This window comes from Phascolarctos cinereus, unplaced genomic scaffold (genome assembly GCF_003287225.1).
Source record: "Phascolarctos cinereus isolate Bilbo 61053 unplaced genomic scaffold, phaCin_HiC Scaffold_7;HRSCAF=346, whole genome shotgun sequence".
NCBI lineage: Eukaryota > Metazoa > Chordata > Mammalia > Diprotodontia > Phascolarctidae > Phascolarctos > Phascolarctos cinereus.
Window position 1 is genome coordinate 79,493,897 of NW_027556180.1, and position 18,012 is coordinate 79,511,908.

General features: G+C 36.6%; 1 protein-coding gene across 2 annotated transcripts in view; it reads right to left on the reverse strand.

Moving 5' to 3' along the window:
* Nucleotides 1-18,012, reverse strand: part of CREB1 (cAMP responsive element binding protein 1) — a 91,006-nt gene that overhangs the window by 61,328 nt on the left and 11,666 nt on the right. For both annotated transcript variants that reach the window (XR_013483359.1, XM_021008676.2), the window contains exon 2: nucleotides 1,839-1,960. Coding sequence is in view for 1 of the 2 variants with exons in the window: in XM_021008676.2 (XP_020864335.1) it covers nucleotides 1,839-1,952 (114 nt within the window). In the remaining variant the exon portion in view is untranslated. The remainder of the gene's footprint in view (nucleotides 1-1,838; nucleotides 1,961-18,012) is intronic.

An 18,012-nucleotide genomic window follows, 5' to 3' on the forward strand; every position in this document is an offset into this window, starting at 1 on the left:
CAAAGGGAGGGTGAATGTTTCTAAAACACATTTACAAAAGATTTGCTATAAGTCATATATGTAACTTACAAATAAATTGTTAATCATTTAATATAAAAAAATTCTATTACAAATGAGTCCAATATTGCTCCCTTGTAGATCAGTAGAAAGGGTGGCAATAAATCCATGTTAAAAGTCCTTTGTAGGACTGTGGGATTAACACATACAAATACAAGATTCTTTTTTCTACTTGGTTTCAGAGAGTAACTTGATATAACCTACAGAGCTACAAGGGAAATGGGTCAATTTCTACCTAGACACAATACTTTCCATGTATCTTTATGCATGAGTTTATGTTAAAACCTCTTTATATGTGTAAATAATGCTCAAAATATTACTAATGGTTTTTTCTTGAGATCAGAAATATAAGAAGAAAAATTATGTCAACACAGAATACATGTTTAAGAACTTTGAGGAGTGAATGAAAAAGGTGACACTTCATATTTGGGGAAAAAATAATGAATATATATTAATAGGGCTATGAAGATATAATTTCATTCATAGAAGGGCAAATACAAATGGTCTGGAGAAAGTGAAATAAAAGACAACACTTTATTTATAGGAGATTATTTTCTGGGCTTCACTTGTGATGTAATGGCTATGGAATAATTAACACCCCCCCCCCAAGGCAAAAGCTGAAGAAACTCCTACCAATATGGAGAAGCAATTGTTTTGCAACTTCCAGGCTTGGCGAACTCCCTAGGGCATTCCAAGTTTAAGTGACGCACTCAGGGTCACAGTCAGCCAGTATGTAAAAGAGGTAAGTAGTAAGAACTCTGGACCTTCTGACTCCAAGGCTGGCCCTTTATTCATATGCCACTTTCTTATATCACTTATGTTTATGTTAAAATGTGTTTTAATAATGATTGATTTATATAACACTTCAAGTTTGCAAAACATTTTATGTCTATCCCTCATCCAAACCTCTTGACAATTCTATGAGGCAGATACCACATAGTGATTATCAGAGGCAGCTAGATGGCACAGTGGATAGTGACAGAACCGGAATCAAGAAAACTTGAGGACAAATCCAGCCTCAGACTCTTACTAGCTGTGTGACCCTTGGCAAGTTACTTACCTTATGACCATCTCTATTTCCTCATCCGTAAAAAGGTGATAATACCAGCACCTACTTCCTAAGGTTGTTGTGAGGATCAGGTGAGATATTATTTGCAAAGTGCTTTGCAAACCTTAGAATACTATATAAATGCTAGTTATATCATTATCATCATACAGGTGAGGAAACTGTGGTTCACATAAACTAAATGTCATGCCCATGATCACCTAGGCTACCATCAGAGATGAAATTTTAATCTCAGTCTTCCTGACTCTATGACTTCTCCACTATCTACCATACTGTATTGTTTTCTGTTTGTAGACAAAAGATATGAAACTACTATCTTGGAAACTTACTTGTTTGAATAAGGCAATGAAGTTACTTATTACTTGTCCTATCTTCTGGGTTAGTACTCCAGAGAAATGGGCCACAATGAAAAAAGAGTGGTGTTTTCCTCTAAACAAACAATACTTTCTAAATATTAGGGAAAAATAAGAATATTTAAAAATTATAACTGTAGAGTAAGCTTTGAATAACAGTGGGTACTTTTCAGTTTTGTTATATGAACAGCTGTTTACAACAATTATGTTTATCTAAAGGAAAATAACTTCTAAAATTTCATATTTCTCCATTCATTCTAGGTATGCCACTATACTAAAAATTTTATTTTCTTTTAATCCAAAACACACATGTCCTCTTGGAAATTATACAGCTTAATGAAAATTCCAAAATTATCTTATACCTGTGCTAATGTTGCAATCTGTGGTTGTGTTTGTACAGCCATCTGTTGATTTTCTGCTTCCGTTACAGCTGCATCGCCACTCTGTTGGGTCTCTGCACCAGATTCCATGGTCATTTAGTTACCTATAATCATAGTGAAATATATTCTTAAATACTGATGTGCCTTTTTAATGGTTCTATAATCATTTCCCGACTCATGAATGGGTTGTATTTCAAAAAGCATTTGTAAAAAACAGCTCTCTAAAGCTCTGACTAGGGAGGCTGCTAATAATTGTGCTTAGGTTTCCAGGTATCTCAAAAAACCTACTATATGAAATACTGCAAAAGTAGTACTGTAGTTTCTAATTATTGTTATATAAAAATAGGCTTGGACTTGCAACTGGGAAATAGGGATGCCAGGAATACAATTTTCCTGCTTAGTCCTAGACATCTGAAGAGACTCTCTTCCTTCATTCCTCATCTTACAGCAGAAAATATTCTGATGAGGTATGAAGCAGATGGGAGTTCTGGGGATGGGAGGAGGGTAAGTAGTACACAAAGAGCTCTCATAAGAGATGGAAAGGTCACAGAGGCTCACACTGCCATGAATGGGGGGGTGTATAAATAAGAACCTGAGTGCCACGAATGAAGTTATTTGGGGGAAGGAAATCATAGCCTAGAAGCAGTAGTAGCAGAGAAAGAATACGATGGGCAAGTCAGGGTTTAAAGGATCCTAGATGTCTAATCTTCTATCTCACACCAAATGCAGGAATACTCTCTACAAACATCTCTGGCCAGATGATTGATCACACAGCCCCTGCTTAAACAATCTGCTGATGCGGAAAACTCAGTAACAAGGCCACTTATTCTATTTTTTGGACAGCTCTGATTACCGTAAAGTTTTTCCTTATACCAAGTCAAAAATCTGTTTATTGTAACTTCCCTCTCCCCCATCGAGCCACACTGCTTTTTCTACAGTTACACACACACACACAAAATCTTATTTTTCTTTTATATAAGAGAAAAATATTTGAAGACAATTATTGCAGGTACCATCCCCCCCCCCGTTCTTAATAACTGCTCCTCATATAACATTCAACAAATTCAACTCAATTATTAGCCATCTATACATTTAAGGCACTATGCTGAAAGATGAAAAACAATGGTTCTTATGCTCAAGGACCTTACTAAATATAGCATATTATACTATACAGTTTTATAAAGTGTTTCCCTCACAACAATTCTGAAACTTGGAATCTGATAAGGTAAGTGACTTGCCTGGCTCACAGCTAGCAACGTGGCCAAGTGTGGGTTTAAACCCAGTTCTTCTGACTCCAAATATAAGGCTTTTCCAACTGCCATTACACCACTCGTTGCTTTTTCCTGAAATATGCTACAAGCGTGTTCCTTTTTGTTACTGGTTCCTCTTAAAATGGGGTTCCTACACCTGAATATAATACTTAACACCTATTCAGACCAGTGTGGTAAAAATTTAGTGTGACTATAAACTCCTTTGATCTAGACAGTATACTTCTGTTGATATTGCTTAACAAGCTATCAGCTTTTTAGGCAGCTATATCACACTACATTCTATATGTAGTATAGCTTGTAGTCAACTAAGATCCCCAAGCTTTTCCCACAAGAACTGATATTAAACTAGTTTCCAAATCCTGTATTTGTACAACTAATTTTTGGAACCTAAGAAAAAGATTTTATATGTATCCCAATAATTAACTTTTTTGTTGATTTTACTCTATCATTCCAGGGATTTTTCTGAATCTTGACTCTACATTCCAACTTATTTCTTCAGCTTTGTGTCATCTTCAAATATGAAAAACGTGGCTTATGTGTCTTTATTCAAATTATTTATAATATCAATGGTTCTGGACTAAGGACTCAGTTGATAACTCAAGTGTGTATTTCAATTTAAGGGAACAAATAGCAATAAATATTCTTTGAGTTTTTAACCTGCTTAGGAATTCACACAATATCATAAGTGATTTATTTGGTCATAAGTTCTACTGAAATTCAAGTACAATACACATCCACAACATTGATGTTAAGTCAGATCTATTTCAGACCTGCAGTAGATCTAATGAGTAAAACAACCAATCACTTCACATGCATTTATTAAAAGCCCACGCTATATCAGACACTGTGCATGTAAGGGAAACGCCATGCCTAGAGTGAAACAATCCCTCTTTCCAAGGAGCTTGTCTCTTTTCCAGGTATTTCCAACAGCTGATGTTTAGCAGTGCTTTAACATTTGCAAAGTGCTTTTTTTTATGTGCATGACAGCACTTGGTTTTCACAGTGAACCCTGTGAGTGCAGTTATTATCTCCATTTTATAGACGACAAAACTAAGGCTGAGAAAAGTACATGAAATTATCACTTCCAGTTATATACTTATGAATTAGTTAACTAAATAATTTTGCTTAGCACTTTATACTGCCACGACGTACTCCTTGCTCTTCAGTATTATACTCATTTATCTTAAAGACTACTATATCTGTTGATAGCAGTGGAGGTAACATTTTATGGCAACTCTAAAAAGGAAGTGGAAATATTTCTACTTGTAGGAATGAACGTAAGTATTTTGAGAGCAAAATGAGTCCTATATCAACCCCACCTCACCTCCAATACTGAAGAAACTCAAAGCATCAAGAATAAATGTCAGAGGCAGCTAGGTGGAGTAGCGGATAGAGCACCAGCCTTGAAAGTCAGGAGGACCTGAGTTTAAATACGGCCTCAGACCAAACACTTGACACTTACTAGCTGTGTGACCCTGGGCAAGTCACTTAACCCCAACTGCCCCCCCCCAAAAAGAGAGAATAAATGTCAAACTGTAATTCTGATAGCTTATTAACACCACATATTTTTATGGGCAATCATCAGTAATATACTATTTGACTTGTAGTAAACTATCATCACAAATCCTTGCATTTTATATACACCCACAAATAAGCTTTACATAGGCTAAGGGTTTTTTTGGTTACTTATTCTGGGAGGACTGTACCTGTCACTTCATTAATGTAGTTATTCTCAAATGAGGAAAATCCCTCTACATTCTGATCAGCATTCAACTCTGCAATATACAGTCAGTCTCTGCACATAAATTGTTGCCTTGAGAGATTATGTGACTTGTCCAAAGTCATCCAGCTAATCAGAACTTGAATGTGGGTTTTCTGACTCCAAGTCTCTCTCTCTAATCCTTAGGCTGCTTCTCCGAAGCAACTAATAATCTTAAGAGTTGTATTAGGGTACTGAGTCATTAAATGACTTGCCCAGGTTTCTGGTAAATTCTTTAAGGGAAGAAGCCATAACATTTTCAGATTTCCCTCTAATCCTAGTAAAGTACTTTGCACAGAGTGATAAGTCAAATATTTCTTGCTATTTTAGGCATATGTATTTTCCTACTTTCCCAATACTTATTAAAATGAACCGTATTAATAGATGAGAAAGTATTTACTAAGGTGTATCTCACTAAAAGAATGTGATATGTGTTAGGTTAGAAGCCTTAAATAGAAAAAAAAGGGTTCTCACTTCTATTACTAAAAACAAAACAAAACCTTTAAGCGTTCTAGAGTTTTAACTATTCTATTGTTTGTTGGTTACTTAGTTCAGTTAGTTAAAACATGGGACTGAGATAAAAGACAAATTTTCATGATCACAGACTGTCTCCATAACTCCATCATACTATCTAACAAATATATATCATAAAACACACACAGACACACATCCATATCTAAGTCAGTAAATTTTCATATCCACCACTGGAAAAACAACCTAAATGAATAACTTATTCATAATAAGTAGCATTTTGACACACAATAATAGATAATGAGCCATTACTAAAATATACTAATAAAAGGCACAGATCCAAACCAACTCATTCCACTGATCAAAAAATCTGCAGTAGTTCCATATTTCATCTACAATGAAACAAATTCCTGACCCCAATGTAACTCCAACCTACATCTCTAGCTTCATTTCATATTATTTCAGGTCATGTACTTTATGTTCTAGACAAACTGGACCCTGAACTCAACTTGTTATCTCACTCCTCTCTACACTCACCCAGGTACCAGTCACATCTGCCCCCCACCTACTTTCTTCCCCAAATGAATTCACTTCTGCTTTTCAAATCCTTATGGTGACCCTCCCCCTGTGAAATCTTTCATGATCCTAACCACCACTTCCCTCAGCTAATAGTGTGTTCTATCTCCTCTTGATTAGATTTTTTTTTATCATTACATCAAAGTCAACTAATATCCACCTTCTTTATGTACACTCCTTTAACAAGGTGTTATAACAATACAGTTCTCAAGGGTTGCAAGTCTCATATTCCCTTGTAAGGGTTTAAATAGCTCCCCCCCTTATTAACAACATATTGTATCCTTCTGTCCCATTTACCTTTTTAAGTCCTTCTTGAGTCCTGTACTTGAAGATCAAATTTTTTGTTGAGCTCTGGTCTTTTTATCACGAAAGTTTGGAAGTCTCCTATTTCGTTGAATATTTACCTCCTCCCTTGAAAAATGATGCTCATTTTTGCTGGGTAATTGATCCTTTGTCTTACAGAATATCATGTTCCATGCCCTGTGGCCTTTTAATGTAGAAGCTGCAAGGTCCTGTGTAATCCTGACGGTGGTTCCATGATATTTAAATTCTTTCTTTCTGGCTGCTTGCAACACCTTCTCTTTCATCTGGTAATTTTGGAATTTTGCTATTATATTTCTTGGCGTTGTCAATTTGGGATTTCTTTCAAGTGGTGATCGGTGGATTCTTTCTATGGTTATTTTCCCTTCTGGTTCTAGGACTTCTGGGCAGTTTTCCTTTATGATTTCCTGAAAGATACTGTCCAGGCTCTTTTTTTCATCATGATTTTCAGGTAGTCCAATAATTTTTAAACTGTCTCTCCTGAGTCGATTTTCCAGGTCGGTTGTTTTACTGATGAGGCATTTTACATTCTCATCGATTTTTTCATTTTTTTGTTCCTGTTTGACTGATTCTTGCTCTCTCATACAGACATTAGTTTCCATTTGTCCAATTCTAGTTTTTAACAGATTGTTTTCTTCTGTTAGTTTTTGTACTTCCTTCTTCAACTGGCCAATTGTGTTTTTTAGGGACTTGTTTCCTTCAGCATACTCTTCTGTTAGATTTTGTACTTCCTTCTCCAACTGGCCAATTGTGTTTTTTAGGGACTTGTTTTCTTCAGCGTACTCTTCTGTTAGTTTTTGTCCTTCCTTCTTCAATTGGCCAATTGTGTTTTTTAGAGACTTGTTTCCTTCAGCATACTCTTCTGTTAGTTTTTGTCCTTCCTTCTTCAATTGGCCAATTGTGTTTTTTAGGGACTTGTTTTCTTCAGTGTATTTTTTTTCCAACTGGCCAATTGTATTTTTGAAGGACTCTTTGACCTCTCTCATTTGACTATTAAAATCCTTCTTGAGCTCTTCTAAGAAGGCTTTTTGGGCTTCAGACCAGTTCATATTCCGTTTTGTTGTTGCAGATGTGGGTTTGTTGACAATGTTGTCCTCTTCAGATTTTCTGTCTTGATCTTCACTCTTCTCATAATATGAATCTATGGTATGTTTCTTTTTACTCATGGTGTTTCTTTATTCCCTCGCCTTTAAAGAAATTGAGCTCTCCTGCTGGGGAACAGAGGGTACTGACCCAAGCTTCTTATGCTGGGAGCCTAGGTCTTAGTCACTGGCTTTGTGTTCTGGGGCCTCTTATGCTGGGAATTGGAGGCTGTAGGTTTCTGGCAGCTTACCTTGTGTTGGGCTGGAATCAGGAAGGTTGGAACTTTCAGGCAATTCTAGGTTGCCTGATTTTCCTTTCCTTTAGCTTTCTTCCTCTCCTTTTAGATGGCTGCTGCAGAATGTTTATCTGCCTGGGGCCCTCTGCAGTGTTGTCTCCCTTGTTTCTGCTAATGCACCAGGGGATTCTTTTGTGGTGGAGTGCTGAGACTCCTGGTGGTTTTCTGAGCTGGTTTCCACCGGTCCCCCCCCCCCCCAACTGAGGCACTCGGAGGTCCAGGTGTTGGTGTTTGCCTGCTCTACCACCTGGGCTTCAGGATTTCTTCACAATTGGAGGCTTCAGGGCTCCTACAGCTCACCTGGTGTTGGGCTGAAATCAAGGAGGCCCGGGCTTTAGGAAGCCTTTAGGTTGTTTTCTTCACCTCCTTTCAGATGAATGCTGCAGGGTACTTATCTGCCTGGGGCCCCTTGTAGTTCTGTCTCCCTTATTTTTGCTGAGTTACTGGGAGACCCGTTTGCTGGGCTACAGCATGGCTGCTCCTCGTCTTTCTTCTAGTTCAGGTGTTCCAGGGTTTTTTTTTCTTCTGGGGTGATATTTTCTGGGTTTTCAGAGGTTGATAGGGAAGAGTGAGAGCAACTACCTTTTCACTCCCTATCTCCTCAAATATTTCTAAAACGGTTACAATCTCTTCATTCCCTTTTCACTCCCTACATTTATATTTATCTGTATTGATGCTGTATTATAAGTAGAACATGAGTTCCTTGAGGGCTTTTAAATGCCCTTGTGTTGTCAGTATTTGACAGCTTAATGCCTTGCAGAATAGGTGCTTAATAAATTAGTTGAAATAAATAACATTAAAAACTAATTTTAAGGTGCTATTTATATGAGCTTTGCCTAGCACATAGGAGGTGCTGAATGTTTACTGACTATTTTTATAACAAAGATTTGCTACAAAAAGAATTTTTCCAAATACATATAAGAAAAAGAGCCATTCCCCTGTAGACAGTAGTCATAGGATATGAAAAGGAAAATTTCAGAAGAAAATGAAGCTATCTGTATCCCTAGGGAAAAAACCCCCAAAATACTAATAAGAGAAATGCAAATAAAAATAACTAAGGAACACAGTAACCATAATATAAATGTGAACAGAATGAACTCACCTATAAAATTGAGGCAGACAGCAGAATGGATTAGAAACCAGAATCCAACAACATGTTGTTTTAAGATAGACACTTTAAACAGAAAGACACATAGAGTTGAAAATAAGGGGCTGGAGCATAATCTATTATGTTTCAGCTGAGATAAAAAAGGGAGGGGCAGCAAAAACAGACCTAATTAAAAAAAAGGTAATCAGGGAAATTACATTATACTACAAGTTGCCATAGACAATGAAGCAATATCAATACTAAACACATGCATCAAATGGCAGAGCATCCAAATTCTTAAAGGAACAAACAAAATCAATGTAGCCAGAATTAAAAGGAAAGCAAGAAATGGAGGGAAATTTTTTATATTTTTTTTTTGATAAAGAGTCTCATTTCTCAAATATATAGGGAACTGAGTCAAAGAGCCATTCCCCAAATGACAGTCAAAGGATATGTAAAAGTAGTTTTCAGAAGAAGCAATCAAAGGTATTTATAGTCATGAAAAAGAAATGCTCTAAATCACTACTGATTAAAGAAATGCAAATTAAAACATTTCTAAGGAACTACCTCAGACCTATCAGATTGGGTAACATGGCAGAAAAGGAAAATGACAAATATTAGAGGGGATGTGTGAAAAAATGAAGTGCTGGTGTTCTAAACTCGAGAACAGTTTGGAACTATGCCCAAAGGGCTATAAAACAGTGACCCAGCAATACCACTACTAGGTCTGTATCCAAAAGAAATTAAAGAGAAAGGAAAGGGACTTCTATGTACAAAAATATTTGTAACAACTCTTTTTGTGGCAGCAAAGAATTGGAAGTTAAGGGGATACCCATCAATTGTGGAATGGCTAAATAAGCTGTGGTTTATGATTGTGATGGAATACTATTATTGTGCTGTAAGAAATGAAAAGGATGGTTTCAGGAAAACCTGGGAAACCCTGAACTGACACGTGACACAGAGTGAAGTGAGCAGAGATCACTGTATATAGTAACAAGAATATTATAATGATGATCAACTGCGAAAGACTTAGCTACTCTGATTAATACAATGACCCAAGATGAAAAACGCTATATACCGCCAAAGAGAGAAATGATAAACTCCAAAGTGCAAATTAAAGTGTAAGTTTTTCACTTTCTTTGTTTTTTTTAAAAACATGGCGAATATGAAAATGTTTTGCATGATTTCACATGTATAATTAATATATTGCTTGCCCTCTTAATGGATGAAGGGAAGAGAATTTGGAACTCAAACTTTTTTTAAAAAAAATGCTGAATAAATAATAAATCAGTTTTTAAAAATGAAATAACAAGGTTCTACCTCCCACCCATCACACCAGCAAAGACGGCAAAAAAGAAAAATGCCAACTGATGGAAGGGATGTGGCATGGCAGGCACCATAATGTCCAAGATCACAAAGCTGGAAAATACTAGAGATATGATTCAACCTCAGATGCTCTTTCCAAAGAGAAAGATAGTCGACAAAACACAACCTTTTTGGGGGTCCCAATTTCCTAAATCCATAAACTGAGAGGACTGGACTAAATGGCTCCTATGGGTCCTTTCCATCTATGAAACCAGGAAACACAAATTCAGAACTGTGAGAAACGTGGGTCAGCAACTCATTGCTCCCCTAGAAACATACCATGTGGAGTTTCGTCCTCCCTTAAGAAACAAAACTTAAAATGAAGTGAGAAAAGGGATGTTTATTTATTTACGGTTCTTGAGGTGTGTGATACCTTCCCCCCAAAAAAGAAAAAGGGACACACACACACACACACACACACACACACACACACACACACACAGACACCAGAGTAAGCCTTTTATGCAGTTAGTTCCTTCTTGTCCCTCCCTTCAGAGCCAGAATTGGTCCCTGCCCTTCTGGGTTACAATCTTCCTCATACTCCCACTTCATAACAGGTCCCTTCTCCTGCTAACATATGAAATGTGCCTAGTTCTTTGCTACTGCTCCCCTCTGTGAGTTAGTATTAATAAGCCTATTACGAATGCGCTCTCTAAGTAAAGCTTAGCCTTTGTCCTACTTCGGGCCTCTTTAACCAAACAAACAGCTTCATCCATTTTCAGCATGTCCAAGAACCTCTTGGCTACTTTTTCTCTCAATTCCCTTATATGGAAATATAATCATTTCTTCCCTCTCATAGAATCATCACAATTTGAGTTGAAAATGAAGTTCAGAGGCCATCTAGTCCAACCCATAATTGAGAGAGACTCTCCATTACAACATACCCAATAAATGGGTAAAAAACAGCTTTCGTCTGAAGACTCCCAATGACGGGTAGCCTTTCATTCTTAAAGCAGTTCATTATTTGGATACAGCAAACCTAAGTTTGTCTGTTTAGAGTTTCCACCCACTATCCCTCATTCAGCCTAGAGGAACCAAACAGCAAAGTCTCTCTTCCACATACTATCCCTTTAAAAAAAATAGATGTGTCTCCCCTAAGCCTTCCCCCAATCCTTACATGGCATAAACTGGAGGCTCCTCCCAATTCCAACTGCCTTTTCCAGGATATTGTCCAGGTTAGCAATGTCCTGAATAAATCATAGTGCCCAAAGTGGAATGCAATAGCCTAGTTGTGGTTTGACCAGGAAAGACTACAGAGGACTTTCATATCACTCTTTTCCTGGAAGGTATGACTCCCTCTTAATGGAACTTAAGACTGGATTAGCCTTTTGAACTGTCATGTCATTCAATTCACTTACATTGAACTTACTGCCCACTACAACACTCAACTATTTTCAAACTTTTGTCTCCTCATGTCTCTGCCATTTTATACTTGCTTAGTCAACCTGTACCTTTATACTTTATAGGCCAAATGTTCTAGTTTGCCAATAGCATTTGGGATTTTATTAACCTCTGTATTGACTATCCTTGACAGCTAAGTTACCTGCAAATTTGAGAAGCATGCTATCAATGCTTTTATCCAAACCACAAACCAGGAAGGATGATTATGAATTTTCCAAGAGTACATCTGTCCTCTCCTTCCTTTGTGTGTTCATATAGGCTCTTGTACAGAGTGGGAACACATTTCCTCATTATCCCTTCTTTGAAATCCCTCCTTCAAGGACCAACATAAGCACCACCTTCTCAATGAAACCATTCATTCCTGTTTTCCTCTTCCCGAAAGTAATTTCACTCTCCTCAAATTTTCAGTAGCACCTTTACCAAATCTGTCCTTTGCCCTTATTACATTTTATCTAGGGAAAGAACAGTAGAGAGGAAAGAGCACTACAACAAAAGTCAGGAGAAACCTGAATAAGAATCCTATCTCTGCTAATTATTAGTATTTAAGGTATAGAAAATCATTTAATCTTCCTGAGCCTTCCTTTGCTAATCTGTAAAATGGAGAAAATAATACCTACCAGGGTTGGTGAGGACCAAATAAGATAATGTCTATATAATGCTATGTAAATGCAGGTGTCATCACTACCTTGTATCATACTTATCTGTACAGTATTGTTCTCCCCCATTAGATTAAAATTCCTTTGAAGGATGGAATGAAATAGTTTTTCAGGATCTAGCCTGGCATACTGTATGTAATAAATGCTTAATAAATGTTGCACTGAATTTCTGGTCAATTAATTCTAGTTTCATCACAACCTCAATATGGATTACCTTGGTCTGTTCCTTCACCCCCAAGCCCATAGCTATAATAAGACATAAGTACTTAAAGGATGTAAATATCTATAAGAATAGAAAAAATTGTCTGAAATAATATAGAGAGGGAAAACACGTTCAGATAAACAAATTCTGAATGACAAATAGTATCCCAAGATCTACTAAAAATAAGCCACAAAAATCCCCAAAGCAAACACCCAATACAAGAAACTGGCATCATCATCATCTGCTTCATTCTGCTTTCACAAATTCTGACTTGAAGTGGTAATTCCAGAAACACCAGCAACTTCGTCTTTTAAAAAAACCAAACTCAAAAAATCTTTAATATTTTAAAATTTATATTCAAAGTAAATCTTAACAAAATTAAACTTTCCTATTAATTTTTATTCACTAATTACTCTTTTTTTTTTAACCCTTCTCTTGGTAGCACTGTCTCCCCTACCAGGGAGCCAGTTACCTATATGTGAGTGTCTTTGAAATGTAAATATATGCTCTTGTGTTTAGGATCCAAAGCCATTTAAAAGCATTATTTAACTCAGAATAGGTTACTATGTATCAGATACTACTGACAGTAGTATTATCATGTGAGGAGCTACAAAATTTTATAAGTTGGGTGTACATCCTAAAAAAGATGGGGAACCACTGGACCTGGAGTTATCAGGTCCCAATTTGTGTTCTGCCACTAATAATTAACTTTGGAACCCTGGGCAAAACACTTGACCTTTCTGAGCCCTGGTTTCCTCAACTCTAAGAGCAGCAACATTCTGTAAGAAAGCAGAATACCAAAGTAAAACAAACACCGACTTATTTTACCATGCAGGCCCACTCACTCCAGCATTTGCTGAATAAGATAGTAGATGTAAAAGGGCTTTGCAAACTTGCTATATGTAAGCCATTATCTTTTAGAAAGAGTAGTGGCCAGCACATAACAATTAACAGACAAAATAAAACAGTCTGTGTAAAAACAACACCAATCTAAATGTTTATTAAGGTAAAGCTAAAGTTCTCCTTAAGGGCCTTTAGCATACTAAAATGGTGCTTGTTGATACAAGTAAAATAATTACTGTTGGAGAACAGCTGATTGAAGCATTTCAGCGATTAGGATTTACATGGAGCAAATACTAGGCTCACAAGGTTGTATGCTATATTCCACAGAAGTAAACAGACTTGTTCAGGTAGTTTATGATCTAGTTGGGGAGATAAGCCATACTAAGGATAAAATATCATTTACTGACTTATATTGTCAAGTGAACTATAAAATAACAGACAATAAGTGCTATGAGAGTTCATAATAGACAAAAATCACTTCTGGTTTCAGTGGTCAGGGAAGGCTTCACATAGATAAAATTTGAGCCAGACTTTGAAAAGGGTAGGATTTCACTAAGTGGAGTCAGTATAGTATAGTGAAAAAACTGCTAGACTTGGAATTAGGAGAGCTATGTTCAAATCCCTACTCTGACACTTAGCAGCTGGGCCATTAAGTGCAAATCATGTCACTTTTTTTAGCCTTAGTTTCCTCACTCATGAAGTGTGAAAATATTTATAATATTTCATGGTGTTGCAAAGAAACTCTGTATCTTAAAGCACCATATAAATGGGAGCTATGATTATTCTTGGATAGAGCAGAGGGGGAAAGGGAAAGAAACACTGCAGGAATTAGAAAAAAAAAGTATTCCTATTGCATGGGGCTGAGTGAACATTTGACCAGAGCAGGAGGTTTTGGAGCTATGGAAAAGGAGGTTGGTACTATGTATAATGGAATGGCTAGAAAAGCCTACTAACAGCAGCAACAATAACAAAATGATGGAACAGCAACCCCACAAATTTGAGTTGAGTCTGCTATTCTTTAAAATATATGTGACAAGTTCTGAGGATAAGGCCTTTATCTTATTCCAGTAAATCCTCTAGTACATAACACCTAGGAGGTATTTAATAAATAGCCAAACAAAGTATCAAGAATAGAGCAGTGGATTCTGAGGCAGAAAGACTTTGGTTAGAAAGAATCCTGTCTTAGACACTCAAGAGTAGTATAACCCTAAGCAAGTCACAACCTTTGTGATTCAGTTGGACTCAATTCTCTGAGGTCCTTTGCAACTTTGTATCTATGTAAAGTGATAGTTGTGAAGTCCATAAAGCAAGAAATACCAACAAATCTGTTACTATATATTATGCTGCAAAGTGTCCTGGGAGAATCTGCTTCCTAAGAGTAAGGAATAAACTTATCTTTGTACTCCCAACATTTTCATTATTTTTATCAATATTTATTATTCATTGTAGCGACCCATAAATTATGTTATGTGGTAACTGAAAACATTCTGTTCATCATGAAATATTGATATGCAAATACTTAGAAGAATTAAATATATTCATATTGCTATGAAAATTTTATTGGTTTTTGTAAATTTGCAAGTTTAAGCACTTTAAACCAAACTGTGATCAAGCAAAATCTATAACACTCCAGCTTTTGCCCCAAGAGTTGTTAAAAGACAACGTATGCTGCATGACTCAATATTTTGAATTTGAAGGCCAGGAACAAACAGGGGACATCCAGTCGATTCTATTTCATGGATTCTCTAAAAATCAAAGTCCATGAAAAACAACTCTCTCCAGGATAATACACTAGGGAATTCTGAATAACGAATTATAACACTGGGGAAAGTTAAATGCAATCAGGAAGATTTCTGGCTTTTTCCTGTACTTGTTTTGTTGCTGCCTTTCCTCAGCTAACCATACTTTAAAATACTTGTCGTTCACCAATCTAGCAAAATTGAAGAACATGATTTCAATACTAATATGCTAGCTATATTCCAGGACCTTGGTGCTATTACCATCCATTATTTCAAAAGCCAGATAGAACATTTAAAGCAGGTTCAAGTTCCAAGTATCTAGGCAAGACGTTAAGCTAATACGTCTAAAGTTGATTTGGTCTGTGTGCATGCACAGTATACCACATATGATATAGGCCCTCTGATAAACATCTGGAATAACTTTGGCAATTCTCAAGACAAATGCATTTTTGACATTGAATCAAGGTTTGCCTTGTCTACGTATGCCTTGGTCACCAATTTAAATCAAATTCCCAAATCTAGCTTTCTCTTTCCCAAAAGTAAACAAAGATAAAGCAAGGACTAGAATGAGGAAATTGTGCATTATGAGATAAATCAAAAAGCAACTCTATTATATGAAAAAATTTTGCAAAGCTCTAGGGAAAACTATATTCAATTGGCTTCTTACCAATTATTTATGCTAGTAATTGGTTTAAAAAAAAACACACCAGAAACCTGATCCCACTTGTAATAGTTCATAACTCTAGTTTACTATACATGTAGATGGCATAAAACAATCACTAAAAATTTTAATGTTTTTGGTATGTGCTTGAATTCCAAAATTTTTGGAATAGTATATTTTGTGACATATTGGGGTCCTGAGTTATCACTAGAATTTTATAATATTGGGTTAAATGAATATGATTCTTATATTCTGAAGCCTAGAATTTTTTCCAAAGGAAATATACTGGAAAGGCACTGTGTGCAACATGGTGTTCTGTGGCAAGAAAACCATCTAGATCAAGAAGTATGGATTTAATCCCAGATCTGCCATTAGTTAAATCTGGTAACCTTGGGGAAATCTTTTTACCTTTCTTTGGGCTTCAGTTTCCTTACCTGTAAAATGAGAGAACTGGACTAGACCACAGGTTCCCAAAGTGGGCAATACCGCCCTCTGGGGAGTGCTGGACCAATGGGGAGGAGGGCAGTAGTAAGCCTCAGCTACAATTGGGGGACGTTGAATAAAAATATGGGGGCTGTAAAAGCATAAGGAAAGAAGACAAGAAAATTTTGAAAAACTGTTCGTACATGTTTCATCTGTTGTGTAACAAAGTTAAAGTCATAGTGTTTACATTATTTTCCAAATTAACACACAAAATCCAAGTAATAATCTATCAGTGGTCAAGTCTGCTGACAGGTCTTAATAAGCAAGTGTTGGCAGGCGAGTGTTTTGCCCACTGTTTGGAAGTCCAGCATGCATTGGCAGCAATACATGCATGTAATGAGGTAGGAGTATGTGTGTGATGACTTGTTTAGAATACCATGAAGCAATTGCATCACCAAAATTTTAATGCAGGAAAAATATACAAATTTACAAGATTATTAAATTTAAGACATGTCATTTTTTTAAAAAAATTTATATTTTTTGGAAATGATGCAAATTTTTAAAAAAACTGTTAAAAGGTTAAAGAAAGTAGATTTCCAAGGGTGTGTCAAGTAATTTTTTTTTAAAAGGGGGAGGTAGGCCAAAGTTTTGGAACTTCTGGACTAGATGATCTGATGTCCTTTCCAACCATGGGACATGTTTAAAGTTTTTGTTGACATATATTAACATCTTTTTTTTTTGCAGAAAAGTTTCATTGCCTTATTTTAATTTCCTGATGAACTGAAACTAAAATGTCACGGTTATTTTTCTATTTATTTTTCCAGGTTCCTTTGGAAAAAGAAGTGAATCCCTTTTCACACACACACAAAAATTTACTAATAAAAATAAATGGTAAAATGTTTTGCAGAGGTGTGAAAGCAACTTTGTTTTTATAGTTTATCACCTGCTTTTTGAAGGTCCCTCTTACCTTTCATCTCTTTTATTTTTTGATACTGACCAACTCATCCCAACCTGTCCTGTCTCATCCCATCTTGCTCCATTCCTTGCCCTTTTCTCTAAGCTGAGGACCACATCATACTTTACTAAGAAAAAAGACCATCAATTAATGATGTGTCATCAATCTCTCATTCTTTTCTCCTTCACTCCAGTCTCTGATGATTTTGTGATCTTTCTCACCAAGGCCAACCCCTCTACTTGCCCCCTTGATCCCATTCCCAGATTACTCCCATAATAAAGTACTTTCTATAACCCTTAATCTTCCCCTAACTGCTGGCTCCTTCCATGTTGCTTACAAAAGGCACAAATCTTTTTAATATGGAATAACATCCTCACTAGACCCCACTATCTCCTTCTTGTTATCTTACTTACTTTCATAGCCAAAATCCTTAGGAATAATAAAAAAAAATTGCACTTCCTGCTTGTACATCCTCTCCTCTCACTTACTTCTTAACCCTTGGCTTCTGACCTCACTTACTTAGCTGAAACTGCTTTCTCCAACATTCTGTTGAATCTGATGGCCTTTTCTCAATCCTCATCCTTCTGGACCTCAATAGCATTTGACAGTAATAACCACCGTCTCCTCACATTTTTGCTTGGTTCTCCTACTCCTCGTCAGTTTCCTTTGTTGGCTTGTGGTCCATGTCATACCTGCTATGTGTGGGCGTATACTCCCAAGGGTATGTCCAGGGCCTCATCTATTCACTTCACATTCTTTCATTTGGTAACTTCAACAGCTTCCAAGATTACCATCTTCATATAGGTGACACCCAAATCTATTATATGTAGTCCTAGTCTCTCTTGAGCACCCATTTTAACAATTACTGGATATTTCAAACTGGATGTGCCACAACTATTTCAAGCTCAGTATGTCAAACACTTAACTCATTAGCTTTCCCCTGAAACTCACCATCTTCTGATTTTCCTGTTCCTGTCAAGGGCACTATTAACCCTTCATTCACCAGGTTTACTCAGTATAGTCCTCAAACCCCTTTTTATTCTTCACC